Below are 19805 nucleotides of genomic sequence, written 5' to 3'. Positions count from 1 at the left end.
TATAAAACTTTTTGTGTACATTTTGTATGACCACAGAAGTCTTCAGAAGTCACACAAGTCAGTCCATACAAGTCTCCATACAATTTTGACAGCTTGTCCATACAATATTCTAAAAATATATATTTAGAACGAATTTTATGATCGATTTTGAAATTGCATAAGATTTAAAAAAATCAGCACACTCCAAAACCAATTTACCGTCATCTTGGGCGAATCGGGACAACAGTCTGAATATGACAGCAGTTTTTTATAGCACTTAAAAGCTTGAAAATTGGGAAAAGATGCACTATTTTTGTTGTTCTGTTTCTGTTCTATCCGAAACTAATCAAACGTATCCAAAAATTCTGCAGCAAAAAGGCTAAAACAGCTATCCCAATTCACCCCATGTGTCCCGTTTCGCCCAGATGACGGTATACATTTTTTTTTATTTAGTTAATAGTTTAATTACTCCTCACGAGTCGTACTGCTCAAAATAAAAAAAATATTGAAAAATGTTACTTTTCGATACTAGTGCGTTGAACTTTTCAGCACTCTTTTCAGTGTAAGGGTATTTATTTTCTATTCTGTTATTTTTGTAGAGAAAAGTTTTCTATCACTCATTTGCAAAACTGCTCGACGGCCCGGATAAAAAAATACCATTTGATTACCATATTGGATCATACAATGACACTTTGAGAAATGGTAACTATTTGTGAAATCGTTTTTCAATTTCCCAAAATTAAAATTTAACTATATTAAACTATTTGTGAACTGTTTGATTGAAGGTTACTTTTTGCCAAATAGTACTTAAACCATTTATTTACCATACACCAAACAGTTTTTTGACGAAAATAGTACTGAGTTTTTTAAGGTTACCATTGCTAACCACCCTTATGCCAGATGGTTAAACCATTTGTGAGATAGTAAAAATTCATGCCAACCATATAAATACCATTTTTAAAACAGTAGTCAAACATTTTTGGAAATGGTAGTAACAATATAGTTTAAAGTTCAATTACCATATGAAAAAAAGTTTTTATATGGTACTTTTTTATGCGGGGGAATTGCAAAAAATATATGTGGAGTTTTTTTTTAAAGGTCCAATAAACAAAATTTCCAGTTTTTTCTTTTTGGGTGTTTTTGAAACCGCCTTGAGTCAGGGGTAGTGAAAAACACCCAAAAAGCAAAAACTGAAAATTTGGTTTATTGGACCCAAGATTGGACCTTAAAAAAAAAAAACTCCAGATATGAATATATACATCGGCTTAATTTTTAAATTTTACCTTACATTTGAAATAGAAATCAAAATAGTATTTTAGAATTAATCAAATTATAGAGAACAGTTGCAGAACAAATTCTTCTAAATTTGTATCAGTTTTGGTTGAATGTGAGTAGAATTATGCCCAGTTTCTTAAAATAAAAACTTTCTTTAAAATGTCCAAATTTAACTCTGACGAAAAAAATATCCATAAAGTACAACAAAATTTGACATAATTTTCAAGTTTCAACTAAATATTACAATCATTTAAGTAGGCGGTGTCCATAATGTAGAAAAGTGAATGGAATAGACCGTTTGTTTACATCCAAGGTTTCACCCTTTTGAAAAGTTACTACGGAATTATTCTCTTGAAATTAACATCAATTTCAGCAGAAAGTTGTACCGTAAACCCAGGTGACTTTGAAAGGATTTTAATTTGTTTTTGGAATATTTTCCAACAGGTAAGGTTTAAGGTGTTCAATCTTTATTTTTACGTCAAATGTACCATCACTTAAGAAGCTGATATAGTTTTTATGAAAAAAAAAAAATCAATGTTTATATTTAGCTAACTAAGTTCATAAGCTTTTAAATTAAATACACATAAATTTTAGGTAAAATTATTAAAAAGTCGGAATTTGGCCTGAAATTGTTAAAACTAGTTTTGTTTATAAAATTATCGATTTATATTGCATTTTATACTGAATTCGAAGCACGAATCACAAGTTTTCATGAAATTTGTTCAACTGAAATTGTCTATAAATTTTGAGTTTTGTTTTAATTGTGTTTCAAAAACACATATAATTTATTATTTACAAACTTATTCAACCTTCTCCTAGTGGAAAAACGTCCAAAGAATCAGAAAATGCATTCCGTTTTCCGATTCAAAATCATGTTCATTGAGAAAATCATGACACTTTGAGAAGTTCAAAATAATGACTTTCATCAACATTTTCTTAACTATAGTTAACTGACTTTTTAATCTTTTCAAAACTTTATGAAAACTTCTTCTTGAAGTACTTTGGACACTTCTCTACCACGGTCAGTATGATTCTAAACCATTCCTTACGTATTTTAATTGTACTCTTCATTTTGCGGAAAAATCGCAAACCTATCAAAATCACCCCGGCTATGAAAATCGCCCCGTTTTACGGTACCTTTTTTCTCGCACTTGTCTGTTGTGAAAAAGATGTATCCTAAAAACATATGCCAAAAATTTAAAGTTAATTTAAGCAAAAAAAAATAGTTGTACCATGAGTTTTTGTTTTAATCACAGAACCACATAGTTTTGACTGCCCATTAAATATTCCAAAACCCGCCGTCCAAGACGCCAAGTGGCCACCCTAATTAGACTCCGTCCGAACCGCAGCAGCAAACCACAACAAATGGTTGCAGTTTTCCTGGGGGCTGCGCGGACACTGCGGTTGACCACCACCGCGAAGACCTCATTTGCGGTCATCGCGCCCAATTGGTAGGAATCCACAATCAAGCCAGCCTTTGTACGCGCGTTCGATTCGTTGTTGCCAGGTCAAAAGCCCCTCTCCACGGGTCAAACCTAGGGCAGCCGTAGCAACCGCCAAGTGGCCATCTGTTTTGGCCACTTTGTCGGGGCTTCCTCCCTTAACGACGCCGGGGACAATTTTTGGGGCACGGAAAAGTTTGTTTCTTTCTTTGACGCGCTGTTTGTTCTCCCTCCCCATTGCCTGAAAGTAGGCAAAATACAGTCATCAATTTTCATCACACGACAGCGGCACGTGGCGCACTGGAGGCTCCGCGAAACAGGCCAAAGCCGGCCGGCTTTCTTGGAGGCGTCAAAGCTGGGAAAATTTCAAGACGGGTGCAGGAAATTGAGAGATTTTTAGGCCGGCTAAATTGAGTTGTTGTTTTTTGTTGCCTCTACGGGCTAATGATCGTTTAAGGAAAAAAATCCAATTATCGCGTCATTTTTCCGAGATTTAAACACATTATAATTTATGAAGGGCGCTTGAACTTGATGTGGGCTCAAAAAGTTTAATTTCATAATTGATGTCATCTTGATGTATACAATTTAATTGAATAAATCTTATTTAAAATGTTAACTAAATAAGCAACAAAATTGCGCTCCATGCTGGCCGATACTGCAAAGGCACAGATTTGACTAGACAAAGGTTTCGAGATCGATTCTCGATATCGACAGTTTTCTGTAGGGGATTTTTTTTCTGAGCTCTTGCTCAGGCTCACTTTCAAAATTTATCAACAACTTTACAACGAATTCCATCAAAAGGTCGAAGCACAATTACGATTCTAGGACAACGCAAGTGTCGATCGTAAATATCGAGACCAACACATAAACACACAAACATACAAAAACAAACACAAACACGCAACCAGCTGATGATAGCAATTAGCTCCCTTCCGTGTTCCTCCTGCACCAACCCCTCGTCCAAATAGACAAGGCCGCTCATTCGAGGTCCGAGCCGCTCGAATCAAGCTGATAACTCGCGATACGCTCTCTTTTGCTCTTTTTTTCTTGTTTCTCTCCGTCTCTCTCTCACTAGCGCTCACTTAAAAATAATGCACATGTGCGCTCTGCCGGCAAGCGACAACACACACACATTTGGTGCGTGATGCGTTCTGGGATGTTGTTTTGTTTACTTTTGTGGAACCGAGAGCACTGATACGAGTAGAGAAAAACAAACAAGCACGAGCGCTGAAAAATAAACGTCGTCGTGCTGAACGAGAGAAGCATTTGAAAAGAGCGTATGGTAAAAGTTGAATTAAAATCATGTAAACAGTATCATGTGACTGTAATACAGTACGAAACATTTCGTGATATATCTTGCTTAATTTTTTTAGATATGGCTTGAAAAGTGTAATTATTCATCTACTCTTTCTTGACCATAGCTGGGAGACAAATTAAAAAAAAAACTCTTTCTAGCCCATCTTTTTTTTTTATTTCCTTACAAGATTTTTTTCTTATTTATTTTCTATAAGCAAAAGAATAAAAGGAGCAGTTTGTCTTTTTAGATAAAATCATACACCTTTGTTGTTTATATAAAAAGCAAAACTGGATAGGTTATAAAAAAGGAAAAAAAAACTTAAGCAGCAATAATACGTTTACGATAATAAGCAAATTTTTGATTGAATCTCGTACGAACCGAATTTTGATACCAGCACAATTTACATGAAAACAACATATTTTAAAATGCATTGCTCATTGAGTCAATAAAAACTAATAAAATGTTCATATATTGTGCTTTATTTACTTATTTATCGAATTCCGAGATTTTCAAAATGACTGTATTGTTTATCAAAGAATCAAAACTGAGACATTTGGTTTATACTATACTATACTTTACTATTTGAAATTTTTGTTTTCTCCCTATTTTTTTCTACGGTGGGCAGTTTTTTTAAATCGATTGCAATTTGTTTTAAATGCAATTAAAAAAAAAACGAAAAACTTCCAAATTTTAATGGCAACAGAAGGCTAATCAACTGAAAACATTTTAAACCACATTTTCCTTATTTGGATGTTTTGTGAAATACCTATGTATCACAAAAAGTTTTATTTGCAGCAAAAAAAAAAAAAAAAAAAAAACATCAATGCTTAGATATTTTGAAAACTAATGATTACAAAACAACTGGCTGGTGTAAGTATAATGCATTTCAAAACACCTTTTTCATCAAAATGTTATTATTTTAAAGTTTTATGATGTTCGTGTGATTTTCAAACATTTTAGAAATAAAGTTAGTATAATTAAACTTGTGATTTTATTGTGTATTATAAATGTTATTAGAATTTTGGGAAATTTTTTACCAATTATTCATAACCTAGTTTATTATTATTTTATACTTAGGCCGTTGCAAATATTTTTCAAAGTTTATTTAATATTTGCAACGGCCTTAGGTAAATATAGCTTAAACTATGGGTTATTTTGGCTATAAAATGTGGTATTTTAACTAATTTTCGCGATTTTACAGAAGGCGCGTAATCCGAAAAATTTGCCCCTGCGTGATTTTTTTTTATTGAAATGCCGCAATATTTGAGATATTCTTTTAAACTTTATTTTTTTAATTCAAGTGCTTCACAAGATTTCAACAAGCGTTTTGGAAGCAATTTCCCAATTAAATAAATATATTGCTTGTTAGATTTAGAACTTTTTTTTCGAAGATATTGTTTTTTAGAAAATTCTAAGAAATGTATATAATTGATTTTACACTTCCAGTAAAATTTATTTATCCCACAAAATTCCGCTGTAATAATACAAGACAGCATTTTTATTTTTATTTTTAAAACCTAATGAAAATATTGAAATAATGATGAACAAACGTTCAATGTTATAAAAATAAGAAAAAAATATTTAAAAATTTGGAAGATAAATTATGTTTTTGTTTGCTAAGCATTTAGAAATGTTAAATATGTTTTTAAATTATCAATAAATCTAAATAACTGCTTTTTATGTAGTGATGACCAAACTTGATTGAAAAACTGCTTAATAAAACAAATACAACTTTTTTAAATTAGTTTACTGATTCTTATTTTAAAAAAAATATTATGATCTGGATGTGCTTCATTTCGGAGATATTGCAGCAAAAATAAAATTATAATGGCTGAATCAAAATTTAAACTGACGGAAATTCTTCACAATTTCCAAAAATTTAACTATCACAACTAGAGGGTTACGAGCGGGAATTCCCGGGAAAAATTTCCCGGGAAATCGACCATTTTTTGACCTCTCGATTCTCGGGAAATTTGGTCGAGACTCCCGGGAAATTTTATACACATAAATATCGAAGCAACATTATTTAAGCAAATCATAAAACAAATGAGAAATTCTAAATTGTTTACAAAATTGGGCTCTCTAATTTTCTTATTCAGAAAGAGTAAATTTAAATTTGTCAAAAATTCTAATAATTATAATTGAGATAAGCCAAAACAATGTGGATTCCAAAATTTACCTTACTTAACAGTTATACCCTAGAAATGGAAAACTAAAAAAAAATTGAATATAATTTTTATTTATTATTTCTAAGAGGGAAAAGCCAAGTCAAGATACGTTCAATTTTCATATCCTCCTCTTTTTTTTGGTGCCAAATAGTCATTTTGTGACTCGCATCTACCTTAATATTAAATTATATTTTGAAAAAAAAAAAAATTAAAGCTCTTGCATTGTAAAGTTCAGGTACAGCAATTGTGAACATGCGGGATTTTCTGACAACTGTAAAAATTTCATCAGTGAATATTTACAGTTGATCTTAGTTTTCCTTCTTTAAACAACTTTAAATTGTTGTTTTGAGTCGTTATTTATCCTATTGTAAAAATGCCACTGCAAGGAAATTTAATATCTGCTACATTTTAACTTCACAAAAGTCTATTAATAAGTTCATGCAACTTTTGAAAAATCACTTAGTGCGAATGATGATTCCTAAACATTTGAAACTACAATGTTGGGTCCAAATAAGCTCATTAAACGATCTTGTATAAACAGATTCAGAATGAAGATCAAAAGGAAGAAATAGTCCCTCAATAATGAGGCTACTAAAATTTACTTTATATTATTTTTTTTTACTTTTTTACTTAAATTAACGTTTAATTGAATAATTATTAACTATTTGTAACTAAAATTGTTGAAAAAAAAAACAAATTTATTATTATTCTTTTTAAATTATTGGCATTTTTGGCATAATTGAAAAAAAAATCCCGGGTCCCGGGAATTCCCGGGAAATTGCAAAATTCAACCCTCGATTCCCGGGATATTGAAAATCTCGTTAATCGTCACCCTCGAATCACAACTTTTTTTTCAAACAAATCATTTGTGCCAAGGGGTAAACAAATAATAAAATATAAAAATGTTATTTACAAGCCATGGTATTAACCCTCTACAACCCAACCCCGCATTTAGACGAGCTTCAATTTAAAAATCGCCAAAAATCCATTTTTCAACAAATTTTTGATCTTTAAAAAGCATTGGAAAGAAGGGCTCTTAAAAATTTAGTAAATTAAAAAAATATATTTTTTTGCTTGTTTATGTGACTTTGCCAATGTTTTAAAAAGGACCTTTTTTTAAGAGGTCAACTTTTGCTGTGTTTTTTACTATCATTTGCTTTTTTTTAAGTAAAAAGAAGTATGCAGTAATTTTTTTAGTGCCCCAGTCTATGCCTCTCCCCTTTTTTTATAACTTAAATATTAACGCTGCCATTTAATAGCAGAAAATGTGAAAAACAAGCAAAAAATTTAAAAAGTGACTGTAAAAACATGAAAAAAATGAGATAGGCAAAGTGTAATGATAGGAGGTGGTAGAATAGGCCAAAAACTACCAAAAACAAACCTAAACTAAACAAGATAAATGCAAATTAAAATACTTAAAATGAAACAAAAAATAAAACAAGAGAAGTAAAGTTTTTCATAGAACAAAAGTTGCTTAAAATGACCTCCTAAACACGGGAAAATAAAAAAAAATCGAAAAAAATTTGGGCAGTAGAGGGTTGAAATTTGAATGAAAATAGTGTTTTCAAATGCATTTTGCAATCATTAGGTTTCAAAATATCCAAGTATTGAATAGTTTTTTTTTCGTGAAAAATCTTTTTGTGGTACTGTACATTGGAATTTCACAAAAAATGAAATGACCCCTGATTTATCAGACCGATTTTGAAGAGGGGCGACATAAACTATGAAAAACATTTGTAACGGCCTTATTGAAAGATCTAAAATATTAAACATCTGTTTTTATAAAATTGAAAGTTAAATGCCTCAAAACATTATTAAGTTATATCACATTTAAAGTAATTCATATTTTTGTCAACGTATATCAATTGACACACACACGTACGCTTCTGTGGTTGAAAGTGAAAACGACTTTTTAACAAACCCGGAGAGAACAAATTGTAATAAAATTAAACAAACCCATCATGCTGGTAGCGGCGCACATTTTCACGAACGTAACGAGGTCAACACAACGCGCCAGAGTGAAAGAGACACGAAACAAAACAAACCAAAAGTAAAAGCCTTTTCTAACTAGATGAGGGCCTGTCTGAGTGTGCTGTTTGTGGTGAGTCAGGATGAAACAGAAAGTGAAAACCGTAATCTATGGCGTTCTAGGTGCTATACTAATACTTCTGGTGGAAAAAGAGAGCCGCACGCGATTCTCACACAATCACATGTGTCATGTGATGATGTTGCGGGGGGGAATTTTTCAAACTCAGCTGCGCGCTGGTGGAAAATAAGAAAAACCAGAGCATAGTTCAACGCACCGAAGGGGCATCGGCATTCAAAGATGCACAAATGCACGCGTCCCAAAAAGGTTAAAAATATCATCTCATCACACACACCGAAACTCACTCGCGAGTCGCGATTGAAAAAGGCTGAGCGAGGAGAATGAATCTAGAAGAGATTGAACTCGTTTCATTCGTGATGGTTGTGTAACGGTTGTGGCATTGATAAGGCAAGCAGCGCGCTAATGAAGTGTCTCTGCTCATTGAGGATGCATCAGATGATGATGTTGGTCCGGGGTCGGTGAAGGTTCATTGAGAATTCTCGGCACGAAAGTGCACACGAGGGCGGTGTTTGCGTTGGTTTGTTTACCGAGATGCAAACACGCGCACACGAGCTACAGCGGTTATCGTGACGAATGCTACGTGCTGAATATGGGAAATTGGTCTACTTAAAGTTATGTTATATTTAGTTTTTTTTTTCAAAAATTGTGATTTGGTTGATTTTTTAGGAGAAGGCATTACTGAAAATACTGAAGAGACATGGTGTGCCTTTAAATTCCGTTCTTTACTTAGGCTGGTACAAATTTTATTTAAAGTTTTTGTCTTCCTTCCCTTCAAAGTTGGCTCGAAAAATCAGGGGGCCAAAAAATATTTAAAAAAAAATTCGAAATTTCAATGGAAATTTAAGTGAAATCGGTTGTAATCAATTTAAATTGCATTCCCTTGCGTTTAGAACCATTTCTCGCAGATTTGGGTTAATTTAAAAAAAAAACTTTTGAGTTTTTGAAAATTTTCGGCGTTAGCTGAACCAGCCTCCGGCTGTTAGCTCATTAATAATTATAAATAATAATAAAAATTTTCGATGTTCATTACAGCAAAAAAAAAATTCACTGACATTTTTGTTTTTGTCAAATTATACATTTTTTGAAAACTAATGATTGCAAAACAACTGAATTTGTGTAAAATGCAATTAAAAACACTTTTTCCATGCATATGTTAAAACTATGGATTGTTATTTCAATATTTATATATTTTTTTATTTTTTTGTCGCCGAGGGACAAAAACTTTTAAAAATATTTGCATCGGCTTTATCAACATCTTAATAGAAGAGTACATTTTCTACAATTTCGCAAATCACAAATCTATGTATTTTTTAATTTGAATAACCTCATTACATAAAATAAAAAGTCAAATAAAAAAATGATTTTTTAAAGTAAACCTATTTTTTAAAACAATACTTTGTCCATGCATTCGCTGCGTCAAAATAAGTTAAAAAATTTTGGGGGCTGAACATACAAAACGGCATGAGGATATTCGAAAATCTATTCAAAATCGATTTGATGTCATCTGCAAAGTTATAGGTTATGATTATGATTATGATTAGGACTATTGTTTTAAAAAATAGGTTAACTTTAAAAAAAAATCAATTTTTAACTTGACTTTTTATTTTATATAATGAGGTAATTTTCCGCCAACTCACATGAAATCCAAAAAGGTTTTTTTTTATGCAAAAAGTTTTTCGTATTTTTTCGAAAATACTTAAATTTTCATAATTTGGAGTATGGGTTTCAAAAGAAGTGAAATTTTGTATACATTTAAACTTGTTTTTTAATACTTAAATTTCCACAAAATATTGCATCGAAAAATCTCAAGTTTTTAATAATTTGCAATATGGGTTTCAAACGAAGTGAAATTGTGTATGCAATTTCACATTTTTTTGTAAATCATTAAAATTTTCACAAAACTTCGTATTTTTTTTAAATTCACAAATTTACATAATTTTCAATTTTGATACTTATATACGATGTAAAATTTTATATGAATCATAAAAAAATAAAAATGTTTGTTTGAAGCATGAAAAATTTCGCTTTTTTGATATTCATATTGAATACAGCCCAGACTCGATTATCCGAAGCCTCCATTATCCAAAGTTTCGATTATCCGAAGTTCGATTATCCGAAGGTTTGTATTAGACTTCGGAAAATCGAATCACGAACAAAAAAATTTTCGCATTTTTTCATTTTCTTGTTTTTAACATAAAATTTAAGTTCAACGACCCCATTTTAGTCAAATTTGAGTTGTTGATTGCCTATTGAAAATAAAATGCATTTTTTCAATATTGCTTCACCGCCATTTTGGCCGCCATCTTGGATTTAAAAATTCTAAATCATTTTTGCTTAGTTTAGGAGTCAAACCTAAGCTCGATAATCAATTTTTTTTTCGTGATTCGATTACAGTCGTCCCTTATATTCGGAACAGTTTACAGATCGGCCAATGCTCAACAAATCATATAAAATCGATAATTGAACATAATGATTGCTTTTACCTTCATGTGAAAGCTTTTCTTGCGATCTTTCGATTGATGTATAGACCGGCTGTACATTTTTACGTTTGATATCAAGTTTTCAAAGAAAAACATTGACCCTTGAAATCCACAAATTCGGAACACTTTTTTCTTACGATGTAAATAAACTTTATTTTCTCTCCACGAGTACATATTTTTTACAAAATAATGACTTTGCACTCTGAAGGCAATAAAACTCATGCTTAGTAATGATTTATGAATGGTCTGATAACTTTTTTGTGAAAATATCAGTTAAATTCAGGTGTTCCACAATTGTGGGAGACACAATAACATCCCACAATCATGGAACAGGCAATTTGGAGGCAGAGTTTTGCTGCTCTGGATAAAATAGTCTTGAAATGCAGTTTTTGTTTGAGAAGTATTACATTTACTAGTGAAATAGCAAGAGAATGTCCAAATAAAGGCCCTGAAAATAGCAGGGTCGGCAGAAAAGTTGCATTTTGCATTCTATTGACAAATTACCACAAAAGTGTTCCGAATTTGTGGGTGTTCCGAATATGTGGGATGACTGTATCCGAATTAATTTTTTTCCGAGGCCTTCGGGTAGTCAAGTCTGGACTGTATTTTAAAAATTTGAGTTTTTATTGAAAAAATACAGTATTTTGTTAAAATACGGTATTTTATAAAATTTTTAGTATTTTTCAAAAATCTTTAATGAATTGTAAAAGTTTGAGAATTGTCAAAAAAATACAGTATTTTGTGAAAGAAAATGTTTTTCACAAGAATACAGTTTTTTTTTGTTTTTCACAAAAAAAAACTCTAATGAAGTTAAAAAGCATACAAAAATTCGCCTCGTTTGATGCCCATAATGCAATTTTGAAAATTTGAGTATTTTCACAAAAAATATGGTATTTTGTGAAAATTAAAAAAAACAGTAAAAATTAAAAAGCATTAAAAATTTCGTTTCGTTTGATAATGGGTATCAAATTTGCAAATTTAAAAAATCAAATTTTTTAATTGACTGTTTATCGCTAGAAATTGACTTCTTAAAATACAAATTTATCAATAAAAAAATTTCAGGGGTGTATTTTTAGGATGAAGCAAAATCTGTAAAAAAAGTGACTAAAAAATAAAATATTTGTATATAAAATTTTAAAAATCATTTTCAGATGCAAAGTAAAACATGCAATTGAGAATCATTCCGTTTTTTTTTATAAAAAGCATTTTTTTATATCTTTTGCCTTTCTTACTAAAGAAAGGTATAGGTTTTACTTTAAGCCAGGACGTCATTTCCAACTTCGTAAATATGTCGATTCAACATGAATTTTAATCGGAAAAATCGGCAAAAAATCACACTGCATCGATTTCCGACGCTCTATCGATTCACCTTGACAGAACTCGTCTATCACCAACCCTCGAATTTTGAGAAAATAAATTCCGTGGAGGTCGAGTGATGTTCGTATGTGGTAAAATTTTGCAAAATTTTGTGTCGCGCCGTTCTCTGCTCCCATATATCCGATTTCGATTCTTCTAAATGCAGATGAAAGCTAGAGTGCTGAACCTGGGCGAGTTGCCGCGCAAATTTCGAAATATCCATCTGTTTTCGAATGCGGCCAGACTTTTCAACAAAATACACAGTTTTCAAATGAAAATATGGTCAAATTTTTACATTTTCATATCTTTTATTTATCTCAAAAATTGCATTTTTCGAGCCCTACAACCTCCCAAATTTTCATCCAGATTCATAATATGGTTCTGGAGTTAGAGCCGTTTGATTGTCCTACCATAAGAAAAAAAATCCCTAAAAAAAGGTAAAAGCCCACCTGGTGACCTTCGCCAACATTTTTCATTTCAGATTTTATTCAAAATTTCTTGCTACATTCATAGTACAGACCATGAGTGAGCATCTGAAACAAATTCGACCTCGGTCGGCAATCCCGATCAATTTTTAGAACGATTTACTTTTTGCCTTTCTTACTAAAGAAAGGTATAGGTTTTACTTTAAGCCAGGACGTCATTTCCATCTTCGTAAATATGTCGATTCAGCATGAATTTTAATCGGAAAAATCGTCAAAAAATCACACTGCACCGATTTTCGACGCTTCGTCGCCAAGTTGTCAAGTTGAGCTTCGAATACTGGCGCGAGAATGCTGGCGCATATATTTGCTGGCTCGACTTATACTCGTTTGTAGTAGCTTGTCTACCGATGTTTCCTACAACATGTAAGATATCGTAGCTTTTCGGTTTCTTTTGCCCTGTTTGTTTTTGCATAACTGTCCAATGTTTATTTAAAAACTTTTGTGACATAGGACATTCATCCGGCTACAATCTATTTGTTTTCCGTGAGCTCCGAAAATCGCCTAAAAGTAGACTCAATTTTTTCGTGATTTCGTAAGTTTATTTAACAGGGTTCATTGGATTCCAATAGGAGCTTTCTAAGCTTTTCATCGTTTATATCGTTTTCAAAGTTTTCAATGCTGGCGACGCCAATGGCTTTCTACCTAAGGTACTCGTGATTGAGTGTGTAGTGGTGCGGTTGTAAAAATAGCTATCTCTGACTCTGTCACATTCGTAGAAGCTGAATGGCTATCTTCCCTGCACCGTGCGGCACACGCGGTTCACTTATACCTCGGTTTTTCTTTGCGCCTACCGCGGTGTGCGTTGTCACTGGCGCATGTGAAGCTTGCTATGCTCGCGTTTGTCATAAACGCTTGTTTGATTAAGAATATGTACGATTAAAAATATTATTTTGTTGAAAATGGCGTTTTTTGTTTCTTTTGGAAATCATATCATTTATAATACTTTGCTTTCATCATAAGACTTTCTTCTTCTTCTAAACAAAGTCAATGTTATGAATTGAAAGAAGTTCTACCATCGTTATATTCTTTAGTAAGAAAGGCTCTATCTCACCCCAGGTGGGATTAAATCGGGTTTTCAGAAGAAAAACAAAAAAAAAATTTGAACATTGCTGCAGAATTTTTTTCAGCTTTTCATTCATGAAATATATTGAAAATTAAAAAAGATCGAAAAAAGATGCAACCTCAAAATGTCTTTAATTAAAACAAAAGATGTGCTTTATAAGAAAAATTAAGTTATTTTTGATTTCAAATTCGATAAAAACATCATAAAATAATTTTTGAAATTTTGTTCAACAATATTCAAGATTATTTCCAAAAATAATTAAAAAATAATAAATATTTCGAGACCAGAGTTTGATCCATTCAAAACTCTAGCGCAAAATATGCCTCTTTTTCCCCTACAATATACAAAAAATAGCTGAAAATTTAAAAATACGCTGGTTTGGAATAATATTTTTTTTGTAAAAAACACTAAATTTAAAGTTAAAAAAATTAAATTCTTAAGAATTTACCCTTTGTTTTTTTATTTTATCCAATTCAAAAATATTAAGTGATAAATCTCGATTTTTTTTTAAATGCAAAAAAAAATCTCATCAATTTTGTAATCCAAACATCCATCAAAAGTAATCAATTTTGGTGTCTTTTCATGAAATCACGTAGAAAATAAAATCAGAAACTTGGAAAAAGTTAAACTAAACCTTCCTTAAACAATATTTTGAATATCTCGCAAAAATGGACAGCCATTTTTTATGGCGACAAATATAAGACCTGAGGATGTTTCGTGATACAGATTTGCCTGTTAAAAGATTTTTTTTTAAATAAATAAAATATTTTGCAGTGAAATATTCATAAAGAACATTAAACATCTGTGCATTAATGTTTTTTTAATTATTTTTAAATGAAATATTTCTTTATTGATGAAGTTATTTTCAATTTGAATTGAAACTGAAGATTAAGATTTTTTTTAACTTTTCAGCACCCGTTCTAACTAGAGAACATTTACAAAAGAACCAATGTGCCATGGGTTTCCTTTGTGAATTTAACAATTTGAAAAAGCATACGAGATTTATTTCTTATTGAAACTCTTTCGTCGTATTTCGTCTTTTTTCTAAGTCAAAACAATATTAATTTAATCAAAGTTGACCAGCTTCCAAGTTGGTAGCACTTTAGAACACCGCCAGATCAGTCGTCCGTCACAAGTTTTCAAAAGCAGTGCCGCCATCAAAGTTGATGATAAGAATGCTCGGGGTGAACACGCTCATCCTAACCTATTCTAATAAATTTCATCTTGCTTGTCGGCGGTTACCAACCGCCAGTTTTTTTTTGTCAAGCTTTCTTGTCGCGGTTTCGATTAAATAATATTAAATAATCCTAACCTAAAAGCTCTCGTTGACGTCAGAGCAATCACGTAACAAGCCTATCTTTCTCTCTTGTTCCAAAGCCAATCTCGTTTTCGACGATGTCCACGTGGTACCCCTTTTCAGCGGAATAACACAAATGACGATGATTAACCATTTCTTCTTCTACCTCTCTTCCAGCAAACTTGTCCACACTGATCTACGGGCTGTCCATCGGGTGGCTGTCGCCGAACTTGGAGCTGCTGCTGTCCGCTGACACGCCGCTCAGCTCCGGCGTCATCACCCGGTCCGAGGCCGGCTGGATCGGCTCGATCGGCACGGTGGGCTGCGTGCTGGCCGTGCTGATCTGCGGATGGGTCGCGGAAATCGTCGGCCGGAAGGCCGCCCTCATGCTCATCGGGGTGACGCAGCTGGTGAGTTTGGGGTTTGCATTTGTGTGTTTGTTTAAATTACGGAGAAAGTTATCAAAATGTGCTGTCAAAGGACAGCGTCTGATCAATTCCATTTTTTTTAATTTAACTTTAAATTTAAATTTACAAAAATTATTCAGGCAGCAAAGAGCCCTATCAAATGATGCGTAGGTTTTGATCAAACGAACATCATATAAATGAAAATGTACCGCGATTATCATCGATTTTTTTTTGTAGTAGAGGCTTAAAACCACTGCAACCATTTATAGGAGATTGAGGTGTATTACGGTTCTTAGACCGCCTCGCTATAGTCCAAACATCTTTGATTTAAAATTTACCCAAATAGATTGTTTCAGCCAAATTGGAATAAGCAGGACACATTGGAAAGATGAACTCTAATTATTGGAGATATTATAAACATCCCGAGCAGACGGAAATAACTTGGGAATAACATTTTTTGATATTTGAAAATACTAGGCCAATCACATTTTCTGTTATTTATAACAAGATTTGTTATTCATCGTTATGATTTTTTTGTTATTGGATTGTTATTCTAATAACAGACTTATAACATTTAAAGTTATTCTTCGAACAAATCTTTGTTATTATTTTTTGTTATTTTAACAACTAATCCGATCATCCCAATAACAGTTGGAGGTATTCTTCCATAACAAAAAATGTTATTCTAAAGTTGTTTTGGCTTTCAACCAATATCAAACCAATAAAAAAAAATTGCATAAATTTTATTATTACCGTCTGCCCGGGATGGCTTATCAACAATGTTTTGACCACATTTAGGGCCATTTTAAAAATCTAGAGAGTCTTGACTATTATTTTACTAAATTTGTTATCAGTTCCAATTAATTTGTACAAATCGCAATATGACTTTAAAAGTCTGGAAAACAACTATTTTTTATTGTTTAGAAGGTTTACAATAGACCAGATTTCCAGATTAAAACTAAACAGTAGATATGCCCTAGAATTTTGCCACTTTTTCCGAGATTTTCTATTTTGTTTTTTTTTTTTCAATTGGAAGTAGGAATGATTTGTGTAATTGTCTGCTCTTTTCAACTAAAATATTTTCGGAATGTTTAAATCAAGTCTTGCTATGAAACTATCAAAAATAGTGTTTTGAACCATTTTATAATGGACAATATTTTTACTGAAAAAAATAGAGAATTTCACAAAAGTTTTTTTTTTTTACATCCCAAATCGAACCAACTGTTGCCAAGATATAATCAGTTTAAAAATGAAGGCATATTTAGGAACACTGCGATAATTCATGTTTCACATTTCTAACTTTTTAAAAGTTATATCTCAACTACAAGTAATTGTTGTCGAATCAACAAAAATTTTTGCAGGAGATTTCAACATCTTTTCGAAAATATATATTTTTAAGAGTTGCTTTTTCCTTTTAAAACTGTACAAAATTCTTGTTTTTTTTTTCCTTTTTTTGCAATTTAACGTTTATCACATGACAAATTTCTAAAGAATTTTCGATTACAAATTTGAATTCGTCTATTTTTTTAAAACCATTCTTTTTTCAAAGCTACCTGAATCTGGCGCTGAAAATGCCTTATCTGTATGCCTTAAAACATATTAAAATATATAAAATACTTTTAGTTCTGAAAAGTGAGTTCAATATAAGCATTTTTTTGGTGCATAATTTATTCAACATTCCTTGGCGTTATCTACCTAGACGTTATCTATCTAGACACAAAATTGACACACGGAATATTTTTTGATGTTTTTAAATTCACTTTAATTCATACACTCCCAAAAAATGGTTTAAAAATTTTTTTTTTTCTTTTGTATCTTTTAATAGAAAAATTGTCAAAACAATTTTCGCTTCTTTTTGTTAGTAAAAAATGAATTTTTAATACAAAAAACTCAATTCTTTTTTTTAATAAAATGCATTGTTTTCGTGTTATAGCCATTTCAAATGATTCTTTTGAAAAAAAATTCAGTATTAAAAAAAGTGCCCAACGTTGCCCATTTTAAAAAGATTAAAAAACGGAACAAATTAAATTTCTTGGGTGTTGACCAATTAGCCCTCGTCTTTTCATTTGTCGGGAGCTAATAGTCAGATTGTTTTGATCTTTTTTATAAAAACAATGTTTAAATTTAGAATCAACATAACTTTTAGAGTTACCTTTTTTCTGTTTATTTTTTTTATTTTTTTCGTTTTTTCATTTAAAAATAAAAACATTGGCTTAGTGAGCAACATATTTTGAACATTTTTTATTCTTTTTGTGGCTTTTTGTATATTTAGCAACTAAAGATCGCATCAAATAACATGAAAATAGCAAAATATAGAGAATTTTCCCAGTGTATTGAAAATCTTTTTTTTTTCTTTCAAAAAATGTGATAACATAGGCATTGTTGTTCAAAACTGCAAAAAACTGCGATATTTTTTTAAGTAACCTTAAAAATAAAATAAAAAAGCAAGAATTAAAATTACAGGCTACGGTATCAACAGTTGAATGAAAAAAATATTTTAAAATGCATTAAAATGCAAAATGCATTAAAATTTAAAAAGGCATTTTTTTTTTTCGAGAAAAAACAGTATTTGTTGTGCTGTACATTGTAATTTCATAAAAGTTTAAAATATTTTTAAACAAACCCAAATAAGCTTCTCATTTCAGAAAAATGCGTTTTAGATTGTTTTGCGTTGATCAGACTTGTATCAGCATTGAAATTTTCCAGTTTTATGAAAAAAAAAATTGCTTCCTGATTTTTGGAACCAATTTTTGGGGGAGGGGGGGGGGCTTACATAAACTTTGAAATAAAATTGCACGGCCTATATGTTTTAGGGGACAAAAACCCGCATCATTTAAGCCTTTCAGAAGTATGGACGAGTTGCCGACGAGTTATGATTTTTTTTTTTCAAATAGTGGTTTATGTGAAAATAAATCAATCCTGTTCTTAAAATTTGTTGCCCTCATTTTTATGTAAAGTAGAATTTACAATCGAAAAGTACTTCAGAATTTTTTTGATTAAGTGCACCGTTTTCAAAATATTGCCATTCCAATTTTAAATTGTTCCGAAAAATTCAAGTTTTTAGAATTTTTAAAATAGTTTCCATGATTGTCCATTCCTGAAATTATTTTTTTTGGGTTCAGAAAATTTGCTATAAAATTGTCTCAGAGACATTCAGGATTGAACTGCTGTTTGCTGAGATACAGCGGTTTGAAGAAAAAGAAACAGGAAAATTGATGTTTTTTTTTTAAGTCTTAGGTACTCCATTTTTAATGTCAATATTTAAGCAAATCGATGCCTCTGTGCTCTCTTATGCTAACTAGATAGGAAAACCAGCAAGCTTAGTACAAGAGAGCACAAAGGCATCGAAATAATGATTCGATTTTCAATGTTGAAACATGAAACATTCGTGAAATTTTCGGATCTTTTCGAATTTTTTTTTTTCAAAATAGCCAAACATTCAATATAATTATTAATTTTTATTACAAAAGTACAAGAAAATTTCCTGATTTGAGCTGGAATTGCTCATTTAATGATATAGATGATTGGCTCGAACAATTCATTTTTTTTACGTTGTTAAAACTCAAACGCTAGGGTATTTTTATTCATGCTATATTTTTCTTAAATATCCTCAAACTTTTGGCAGAACTGACAAAGAGATATTCCGGACTTTTATTTTGATCATTTTTTTTTGCTTTTCCTTTTACAGGCTAGCTGGGTCGTGGTGCTGTTTGCCTCGGACCTGACGATGATCTACACGTTCAGGATTCTGGGAGGCTTCGCCGGCGGAGGCACCTTCTCCGTCATCCCACTCTTTGTGTCGGAAATCTCGGAGGATAGGTAAGAGTTCTGGCGCTTTCGGTTGTTTTGTTTTGCTGATTCGAGTTTTTTTTTTCGCAGGATCCGTGGAACTTTGGGGGCCATTTTATCCATCACTTGCAATATCGGAATATTGTTAGGTTTTATCCTATGTTACTATTTAGATTATTTTACGGTTACTTACATCGCGCTGGCGTTTTGCATTTTATTCTCTGTTGGGTGTATGTTCCTGCCAGAATCTCCGCAATATCTGTTTACCAAGGAAAAGAAAGATGTGAGTATTTACACAGTCTAGTTCAATGGCTTTTGAGTTAGTAAATATTGTTGGACTTGACTATTGCTGCGCACTATGATAACCTTACTCATCACTCATCAAAACAAGGCTCAGATTAGAAGGAATGTTTTGCAAAACTGGTACGATTTTATTTATTTTTTTGGGACAGGTCATCTCGCTAGATTTTACTTCAAGTAAATTCCCGCTTATCATAAAATTGTCAATTGCCATAAAGCAGCATTCCTCCGTAATTCAAAAAGAAAGACCGTAGGTTAGTACCAGGAGAGACACACACTTCAAAAGTCAAAATCCCCAACCGCCACTTGATGTTTCCGAGGAGGCAATTAAAATTAATGGATTTCGCGTTTTTAAATGCC

At 31.7% G+C, this 19805-nt stretch overlaps 1 protein-coding gene across 1 annotated transcript in view; it reads left to right on the top strand.

The window, feature by feature from the left end:
- The window catches only part of LOC120418639 (facilitated trehalose transporter Tret1-like), an 88741-nt gene that overhangs the window by 67738 nt on the left and 1198 nt on the right, over positions 1 to 19805 (top strand). Inside the window, exons 3-5 of the mRNA XM_039581084.2 lie at positions 15127 to 15359; positions 19045 to 19175; positions 19236 to 19428. Of these exons, the coding sequence (XP_039437018.1) occupies positions 15127 to 15359; positions 19045 to 19175; positions 19236 to 19428 (557 nt within the window). The remainder of the gene's footprint in view (positions 1 to 15126; positions 15360 to 19044; positions 19176 to 19235; positions 19429 to 19805) is intronic.

The sequence above is a fragment of the Culex pipiens genome, chromosome 2 (assembly GCF_016801865.2).
Source record: "Culex pipiens pallens isolate TS chromosome 2, TS_CPP_V2, whole genome shotgun sequence".
Taxonomy (NCBI): domain Eukaryota; kingdom Metazoa; phylum Arthropoda; class Insecta; order Diptera; family Culicidae; genus Culex; species Culex pipiens.
The sequence above is the reverse complement of the archived record's forward strand: the minus strand, read 5'-3'. Positions and strand labels throughout refer to the sequence as shown.